Consider the following 10,567-nt stretch of genomic DNA (forward strand, 5'->3'; position numbering starts at 1 on the left):
TGAGAACATGACCAAAAACTGCATATACTCCATCCCATGCAGTTGCAGAAAGGTTTACAAGGGTGAAACATGCCGCCCCCTTAAAGTAAGGGTGGAAGAACACCGAAAAGCGGTAACTAAAGGGGAGACGGAAAAATCGGGTATAGCGAACCATGTCTGGATGGAGAGGGGGGATCATCGCCCCCTATGGGATGAAGTAAAAATAATAAACAGAGAGACCCACTGGAAAGTGAGAAAACTTAAAGAAACAGCTTACATGCTCGGACATAGCAACCTACTGAGCAAACCAAGCATAGAGCTGAATGCAATTTGGACACCTCTGATAGAGAGAGAAAACCTTGAATAACAACATAGGTTTAACATTAACAAAAACCAACTAAGAATTGTCCTAGTGACATATGGCCGAGTGGTCCTAGACGTTGTATCAAAGTTTACAGTCACCCAAAGGTGCTGAGTTCAATCCTGAACGAAGGCAGTGAAAAAAAAGTAACATTGAAAAACAGAGAATCAGCAACTATGTCCCAAAGCCTAGCTGGAGTCCGAACACGGTACCCCCGTAATAATAATAAAGGGTTGGGTTCGAGACTCCTAACAAACCGTTCACCTGACGAAGGCCGGAGGGCAAAACGGCCGAAACGTTGTGACAATAACAACCAAGATGAGGAAGTCAGTCCGACAATCTCAATCAAGGATACAAAGTTGTGCCTCTGAAGAAGGATTATATAAAGCTGATGTTTTTTTTCTTTTTTTTTTTTTGCCTATCAGATCATGATAGCTTAAATTTGTACAGATAACTAAAATCTTTGTGGAAATATATATTTTTTATTTACATTATGAAACCACGTGACTTCGATGTGACTTTATATATGCTTAACTTGTTTAAGAAAACGATTTTTTTTTTTATTTGGAACTAAAATAGCAAAAAAAAATTTTTTTTTTTAAAAGAATATTGATTTTTAAATAAAATTTTCAAATACCAGCACTTAACAGAATGTCTGCTAGTTATGTCTGGACTTCAAATATATAAAATTAGTAAGAATTGGCTCGGTGTTTTCAGGATTCTCATAAAAATTAACAGAATAGGAATTGGACAGCATTTGGATGTCTCAAAGAAAAGATATCAAACAGGAAGGACATATCAATCACTGAAGTTAAGACTTTACAATACATTGATAGTTCCTATATGCAAGTGAAACATGGACTATACTGGCAGAGCAGGAGAGGAAACTTGATGTTTGAAATGAAATGTTTCAGAACTATTCTTGGAATAGCTTTACAAGATAGATGAAGAAATGCAGATATAAGAGCTTTAATGTTAACAGATTCATCAATGTTTTTTAAAAAAGAGTTTCTCAACTACCAAACTCTAGCTATTTAAAGAAATCCTATTCAGTTTTCATTCAAAAAAAATTTAGAGGAAGACCACCAAAGAGATGGACTGACCAGATAAGGGTTGAAATGGCATGCCACTCCTGACATCTGAAAAATTGGCCCAAGATTCTGGTAAATGTTGGAATTTTGTTATCAAGCATGTAGCAAGCTCTGCATATCAAGTCAAATTGTTGCTCTGCACACTGGATGACGTCAAAATTGTTTTCCAAAATATTTTTCTTTGTTAGTATTTCGATTGTTAATTAGTGCATTTCTTGTTTGTACACAAAATTCTATGCAGCTTTAAATATGCTTCCACTTAATGAATTTTTATATTAATAAAATAATATCAATTTCCAATTTCTCCTACCCCACTTATGACATTGAAAGGAAAAAAAGAAAACACTTTCTGTGCAGAACTTTAATGTTTACCAGTTACAGCTACTACTAAAGCATGTTCCTAGCCAACAATATACACATTTAGTCCCTGTTTATTATTACATTTAATCCCGTTGGACTTGCTCTCCTAGTAAATAATATCGCAGGGAGTAACAAACATTTTCACTCTGATGCAATTAAGTCCTCCCATGAAACCATATGATCACTGCTTGATTTTATTTATAGATTTACTTTTTCACATGGCACCAAAAATTTATAGATCTTGTCCTGTCAAACTGTTTGCAGCTTTAAATATACTTCCACTTAAAGTTTTGATATAAAAGAAATTTGTCTTCATACTTGAAACAACACAATTTTTAATTCTTAGTTCTATCTTATCTATACTTCACACCTTTTTCTTTTATTCTGCTAGTTATGTCTAGACGTCAAATATATTTAAAAAGGGATTAAAATCTTAAGCATCTTAGTTTTCATGCAAAAAGCCTGTAATATTTTAAATCTTTATTATTTCTATGTAGGAGCTTTGTTTGGTCAAAAATATATACAATGTGTATTATTATTATTAGATGATTTATTAACTCATTAGGTCCTACTGTCCTATAAGTAGACACCAAATAATTTCTTTTTAGAATCTACAAGATAATATATATTAATACTGTTTACTGCATAATTACTCTGAAGAAAGGATAAAATGCATTTGTATTTAACAAGTCCTTGAAACCCTCTTAAAACATTTTGTAAAATTTGCCAAAATTCTATTTGTTTAAGGATGTATGACCTTAAAGGAGTCTTGCAATAGTAAGGAACTAACTTATTGCCGAACGTGTGAATATATAGCAGTGCACTTTAATTCATGCAGATTTCATATTTATTGATTATTATATTGTACTCAATATATATTAATGATTTCAAAAGTTAAAAAAAAAAAAAATGACTTGGGTACCATTAGCTAGATTCAAAACCAAACAATAAGTGCTCCAGCTTTAATCATAACTGTTTGAATTATCAACAGATTGATAAGAAAACGTTAAAAATCAAGCAACTTCAACCTAAAATGTATATTTGCACATGCATAGAAGTAACAAGGTTTAGTCAATTTACTCTTAAGTTCGATTATTTCTTTTTTTTTTTTTCAATTTTGATCCTTTAGCAGCTATTTTTACCAGTTAAAAACCAAATTAAATTTGTTCCATGGGTCCAAATTTCCCATATATAATCAAGTTTCAAGTATGTAGACGAAAAATTGAGAGGAGTTTGGTAGAGGCCATTCTGCACACATACAGACAAGGTCACTTTTATATATATGTATAAATGCATGTGCTAGAACTTTTCATTCTAAATGCTATGCAATTATGCACACTGTAGAAATAAAACTGAGATAAATAGAACTGAGCATAATAGTTGAATGAAAACAATTATCCAATAAGAAACCATAAAATAAATGAATAATTAAAGTTCGTTTTTCAAAGGAATATGCAAATAAGTTAACCTTTATGAAGTTGTTCACATACCCATGACTGAGTATATTAAAAAGTTTGTTTTAGTAATTTTAGAAAAAGTAAGCTTTATATATCAATGTCAGTGTGTCAAAAAAATTCAACTTTATTAGTGTTTAGATTAATTTGTGTCCTTTCAATTTGTGTATTCTAACCCGTTTTTAGTCATTCGTTTTAATTGAATAGTAAAAAAAAATACCCTTGGACTTAATAAATTAATTTCTTTTTCCTATTTTATTCTTCTTCAGAGTGAGTGATCGAGGAGGAGGTATCCCAGTCGATCTTGTCCAGAAAGTGTTTGACTACAGTTTTACAACCAGCGGAACTTTGACTGATGACCGTGTGAGTGGCGGCCTTTTTGGCACAATAACTCAGTCTAATTTTACTGGACCCGCCCCCGGGTTGATGGCAGGGTAAGTAAAAGTTAGATTTGAAAATCTACCTGCATAAAACTTTCTTGGAACAAAATCAAAAAATTTAGTTAATTTATTTATTATATTAAGATAATTAAAATATAAATTAACCCTTTTTTTTTTTCTCACTTGAAACATAAGGGGCTACTATTTGTGATTATATCTAATAGAGGATTGTGGGGAGTTGAGCAGTGAAATGTCTGTTCACATTACATTTAAACTTTTGTGTTAGTACAGTTAGGGAAACAGGAACCAAGATGGAAATTCCAAAGTCTAGTAGTTCGAGGGAAGAAACTTTGTGGCGTCTAGGGAACTCGGCAGTAAAAGGGTTGAATTTTGCTGCTTGTCAGGCTAATGGAGAGTATCTACACCACGGGAGCTCAAGTGCTAAGAGTTTATTAGAGTACATTCCATTAAAGTACTTGTAAAACAGGCACAGGGAAGCAACATTTCAGTGATGAGCAGTTATTGGAGCTTTTATGCTTTCTTCACCCACACTCCTCCTTTGTTGGAAAGAGTTCAAATACACTCGTACATTTTAACTTTAAAGTTGATTATTCACAAAATTGTATTTTTGTTTTCACATGACAAAATGAGATGGTTAAAAAAAATGGGTAAAGAAATCATCTATAATTAGATTTGTTTTAAAAATAAAGTTTTTTTTTTTTCATTGTCAGCATGTTTTATTTTCTCCCCCCCCCTCTTTGGTCCTGGATATGACCTTAAACTATATCCAGTGGTGAGGCCCTAGCTTGCGGGCTTTGGGGAGTGTGGAGCCACCCTTTAATTGCCATTGCTCCCAGGTCCACTCTGACCCAGAGTGATAGTACCTGTTAATGCCCTAACTATGGGTTAAATAGAAACCGACTTGAAAACAACAAATATATTCTATTAAAAAATTTTTCTTCAAAATCTTTGAATTTGGTATTAAATAACCTGAAAAGGGTTGATATGCCGTAAAACAACCCCCCCTCTCTTTTATTGGAAAGAGTTGAAATATGTTCATTCATGTTAACATTGAAGTCAATTATCTACAAAATTAAATGTATTTTATTGCATCCACTAAAACTAAGTTTCTTTCCTTTAATAACTAAAAAATACCTTCTCAATCATCAATTGCTATTGTTGTATGTGTGTGTGGGGGGGGGTCATATCAGAGACGCAAAATACAGATAATGATAATGACATTTATATAATGTTTGTATAACGGTGTAAACGGTTCTATTTAGTTCACATTATTAATACGGATCTGGGAGAGACATTTACTTATAGTTCTTTTTAATACAGGGGAAATACTTTATGTTGGTGGCGGGGACACATATACTTGGAGGCAGTTATACGAAGTTCATTTACAGATGATCGAAAAAAACACATTTACCTTTCTGTTGTAATGCTGACGACGGAGACAAACAGTTTACGAATATATGATGATTCTTTATTCTACCAGCTGATTGATTGATGAATCAGAAATTCAAGCTCTTACGATTACATTGACTCCTCTTCTCCCCCCTTGGCCTCCAAGGAACATCAGCTCCCAGTCTGACCAACTCGACTCTCTGAGTCTCTTCTCTGCCTGTGACTGTCTCAAACTGATCTCAATATATTGGAAATTCCATTCTTTATGATGTTAGAGGCGTGCTTTGACACATGAAATTCATTTCCGTGGATTTCACCTATGTATGTCTAAACACACTTTTGTCAAACAAAGAAATTCCTAAATGAATTGTTTCATTTATAACCTATTTATTTCATTATTTCTAAACTGCATTGTTCATCTCTAACTCTGACATAAATAATATTTTATTTCCAAGAATAATGACAATTGTTCTACATTCCTAGGATTTCAATATGTATTCTTTAATTTTTCTGTCTGGGTTTGATTCTAACCTTTTCCAAATATCATTTTCAAACTTCTCTAGTTTGCTCTTTTAATTTCTGGGGTCTTTCCCCTTCTCATGTCCCACTGACATAACACCCTACTTGAGATTTCATCGTTCAAACACATGGACTTAACATTCACAAGCAACATGAATTGGAACATTATGGATATTGCCATGGTTGCTGCATAAAAAGGTGGGCTCCTTCTACCATGCTAGAAAATTACTCTCACCTGAGAACATCTTATACCTCTACTAACCCACCATTTACCCACGTATAGAGTATTGTTGCCACATCTGGGCGGATGCCTCTACTGCTATTGTCTCCCTCTTATACAGGGTCAAAAAAAGTCTCAAATTTAATAGGTCTCAAACTCCAACCTTTGTCTCATCACCCCAATGTTGTATCCCAGTATCTGTTTTCTAAGTACACCAGTACTCTCTATTCTCCGACCACCTCACTTGGTAACTTAGATATTTAGTATATTTCAGTTTCATTTTAACGGCTTTAAGTAGAAACATCATAAAAACAGCTAAGAAAAATGGTAAGTAAGGTTTTATCATCATAGGAAGTATTATTCTGATGGACGTTATCATTTGCCATTATAACCAGGGTTGCGGAGTCGGAAGGAGTCGGAGGTTTTTAAAAAGTTGTATCTTCAGATCTTTTTAGGATATTATGATGAAATTTTGAACATATCATAATACCATGAAGTTGGCGTTATTTATGACCATCTCATTTGGTAACTTACATACTAATTAACATATTTCAGTTTCATTTTAACAGCTTTAAGTAGAAACCTCATAAAAACAGCTAAGAAAAATGGTAAGTAAGGCATTATCATCTTAGGAAGTATTATTCTGATGAATATTATCATTTGCCATTATAACATCATGAAAAATCAAAGATGGCCACCATGACACGATTCAAAGAAATTAACAAAATATGACTGGTATCATATCAAATTAAAGGAAATTTGATACAGATTAGAATTATGTTTTCAAGTACATTAAACTAATTAACATACTAATTAGCATAATTAAGTTTCATTTTAAGTGGAAACATCATAAAATAGCTAAAAACAATGGGAGATAAGGTTTTATTATCACGCAAAATATTATTCTGATGGACATTATCATTTTTCATTATTATACCGTGAAAATTCCAAGATGGTAACCGGGAAATCTAAGATAGCCACCACGACACGATTTCAAGAAATTAACAAAATATGGCTTGTAGCATATCAAATGAAAGGAAATTTTGTACAGATTACAATTATGTTTCAAGTACATTAAACGAATTAGCATAATTGAGTTTCATTTCTATCATGCGCACGTAAAAGTTCTTAACCAATTCTTTTCAAATTTTATAACAAAAGAAATAAATCTATTGGCTATTACGTACCGTTTGAATGAAGTTTCTATCTTGATTTATTTTTGTACTAGAACGCCTCAACTTCAAGATGCTGTAACTTTTAACTGGAAAATCACACGTTTTGTTCAAATGCCATGATAAAGACAATTTTTTTCTCTCATTGTTTTAAAAATATGAAACCTCATCGACTAGTAGAACTTCCGTGACAAATATTTATATGAATAGACCCAAAACACGTGTCCGTAAAATCATTATTGCTCACAGACACACTATGGCGGTATGTTTTGTTGTTAATAGGTGGCATTAAATTGCAATTTCTTGTATATATAAATCACAACAAAAGAACATTTTATTTTGAATTCAGTCATATAAGTTTTATATTAACAAAGGAGAAATCTATTAATTAATGTTATGAAAACTATGACTGTCAAATTAAGTAGCAGAATGTGCTTTGTCCAACACTAAACAGTATGTCGTTTGGTATTACTATTAAGATGTTTAATAGATTAAAGAATGCAGAATATAAACAATTTAAAAATAGCTAGAGTCTGTAGCCTTATGTAGAGATCATTTTTAAAATAATGTGTAATTCGGCAAAGGTTTGGAAAAAACATGTATGATTTGAACAGTCAAAAATTCAGAGTGAGAGAGTGGATTGTCAGACGGTGATGACTCCCAGTAGAGAAGATCAGAATATGTTAGTCTAGAACTAGCAGCAGCTTTCCAATGGGAAAACCTCAGTAATAAAAGTTGCTGAAAAGACGACCTGAGATTTGTTGATTCATTGGAAAGAATCTTCTTTACAGCTGTTCCTGAGGATCTGTCAAACAAGATCAGGGACGGACCAGGTATATGTACATAATATATACACTCCTCCATGTCGAGAATCTGCTGACAATATAACACTATTTAACTCAGAAAAGCTGAATTCATACCTTTCCCCGGGAGTCTTGTTAGTTTGGTGCAAAAATGTTTTTTATCGGATATATATATATATATATATATGTGTGTGTGTGTGCCAAAAAACATTACTTTTGCACCAACTTAATAATAAAATTGAAATAACAGCTTGACTAGGATTCAAATGTCATCTGCAATTTTATTGCTGACCAATTTATGCATCTATTTAAAAAATATATCTGATTTCTCTTAAACAAATTACTTTTAACATTTTGTTTTCTTTTCCAGCTATGGATTTGGCCTACCTTGCTCACGTGCCTTTGCTCATTATCTTGGCGGGAATTTGACCTTAGAATCTCTACAAGGAATTGGAACAGATGTTTACTTACGACTACGACATGTTGATGGAAAAAGGGAAAGTTTCAGAATATAGATTATATACATGTATGTCTAAATAACTTAGTTTCTAAGTATATAATATTTATCTTTCTATCTAGAGTAAGTTTAATATACTAGATAGAGCAATAAAAACAAAATAAGTGATGAAAATAAAAATTGAGTCAATTACAATATTTAATAATTCATCAAATATTCAAAAAAGGAATTAAAGAATAAAAATGATTAATCGTTAGTTCATAGATTTTCAAAGATGTATTTCTAGTTAGCATAAATTTAAAAATATAACATTTTTTTTTGTCAAACTAGAAACTCAAATTTATATTATTTCATAAATAACATGGGCAATTACTGTTTACATATTTTGGTTTGAATCCTTTCTAACCTTTTTATTAATTTTCTTGTTTCAGGCAAGAACTAGCTGATATAGCTGCCATAGTCACTGACCCAAGTATTTTCAAACCTGTCTCTAAAGTTGCACCACCACCTCATGGCAACAGTGATGGTTTAAGGTTATCAGAGCAGAGTTGCATGAGAGTCCTTCTGGTCTCGTCCTGCAAATCCATTAGTTATCCCATTAGTGACTACTAGAAATGTGGCAATCAGCACGTTTGAGTGACTAGAATTGTTATTGACTAGTTTGACTGCTAAGGCCTGCTGGCTGAGTATGTCTCTCAGTGGTTAGGGTCCTGGATATGACCTTAAACTATATTAGATAGTGAGGCCCCAGCTTGTGGGCTTTAGGGAGTGTGGAGCCACCCTTTAATTGCCATTGTTCTCAGGTCCAGTCTGACTCGGAGTGGTAGTACCTGTTAGGGTCTCAACTATGGGTTAAATAGAAACCGACTTGAAAAAAAATATATTCTATTAAAAAAATTTTCTTCAAAATTACTGGATTCGGCATTAAATTACCTGAAAAGGGCTGATATGCGGTAAACCAACCAACCAACCCATTGGGTTAATCTTCCACTGGGAGTCAAAATAATTAACGAAACCAACACAGATTTCCTTTGATCTGTTGCTCTTGTATCCTAATGTAGCTGACTGGTTGATTCTGTCAGCAGAGGTGTAAGTAGTCCGTTAGAAGGCTCCCCGAGGGCTTGAGTTTGCAACTGAGCAAAAGAAGATTGGATGAAGTCCCGAAGAGAACACTAAAATGTCCTTGCTTATGAATGAGTTAATTGTAGGTATAGACTGCTTTATATCCTTCAAAAAGGTTCAGCAAAAACCTAACAACCAGCTGTGGTTCTCTCCATTACACACAGAAATCACTTTTTCCATAGCTTTCAATGTAATAGATGTACTGAAACTAAAGCCGCTTTCAGGACTGCCAGCAAACACTATAAAAGAGAGATTTGTATGGTTAATCCGTCAAGTCCAAAGTAGCTGAGCAGCAGCTTGGTTCCCACCAGTTTTGGCAAATAACAAATAGGATCCTGAACAGAAGTGTGCGTTCTATCCCAACCATTATCAACGGACCAGAGGTCATCTCCTCAGCTTCGTACAAAGCCAAACTCTTTGCCAAGAACTTTGCAGCTAATTCTATCCGATGTGAACAAGACTGCCAAGCTAATCAAAAACCTTGATTGCAGTAAAGCAACTAGCCCTGACAACATTTTAATTATAATGCTGAAAAGGCTTCAACCAGAATTAGCTCCCATACTTACAAAGCTGTTTAAGCGTTGCCTTAAGGAGAATTGCTTCCCAACACCCTGGAAAACCTCATCAGTATGCCTCATATTTAAGAATTCAGGTGATCAGTTATCTCCCCCTCAGTACAGACCATTAAGTATCTTGTGCATCATGAGTTGCAAAGTATTAATCCTTGGCCCAACTCTCTTCCTGATTTACATCAATGATCTCACAAATCACATCCTAAGATATTTTCATTTTTTAATGTCTTGATTAAACTGTACAAGTACCCTAAGTACGTCCAGGATGGAGTACTGTTGCCACATCTGAGCAAGAGCTGCTAGAAGCAGTTTATCTTGCCTTGACAAAGTTCAAAATAGACTTTGTAGCCTAGTGAGGGATACTCTTTTCTCTTTCCTGGAACCTCTTTTCCACAGAAGAGACGTTGCGGGCATGTGTCTGCTTTATTGTTATTTTCATGGCAGATACTCATATGAGCTCTAATCTGTCGCCCCTCACCTTCACCAAACTTTCAACTGAAGCAACTATCAATATATTTCCCCACTCTTTATCTGTACCTAAACATAGATTCCATGAACAAAGCTTATTTCTTAGAACTGCCTTTGGCACTGTCTTCTGTTTCTCTGATTTCCAGCTGACTACAATATGGTTGTCTTCAAGTCCAATGCAAACAAGTTCTTGATGAGC

The 10,567-nt window shown here is 33.8% G+C and overlaps 1 protein-coding gene across 3 annotated transcripts in view; it reads left to right on the forward strand.

Annotated features, from left to right (window-relative positions):
- The window catches only part of LOC145285783 (branched-chain alpha-ketoacid dehydrogenase kinase-like), a 53,596-nt gene extending 44,097 nt beyond the window's left edge, over window positions 1–9,499 (forward strand). For 2 of the 3 annotated variants that reach the window (XM_080134150.1, XM_080134152.1), the window contains 2 exons: window positions 3,515–3,679; window positions 8,120–9,499. In XM_080134150.1, the coding sequence (XP_079990276.1) occupies window positions 3,515–3,679; window positions 8,120–8,264 (310 nt within the window). In that variant the 3' untranslated portion in view covers window positions 8,265–9,499. The remainder of the gene's footprint in view (window positions 1–3,514; window positions 3,680–8,119) is intronic. The other variant, XM_080134151.1, reaches the window with a different exon arrangement.
- Window positions 9,500–10,567: the final 1,068 nt, after the last annotated feature.

This window comes from Euprymna scolopes, chromosome 10 (genome assembly GCF_053919585.1).
Source record: "Euprymna scolopes isolate OS-2025 chromosome 10, ASM5391958v1, whole genome shotgun sequence".
In the NCBI taxonomy this organism is placed as follows: Eukaryota; Metazoa; Mollusca; class Cephalopoda; order Sepiida; family Sepiolidae; genus Euprymna; species Euprymna scolopes.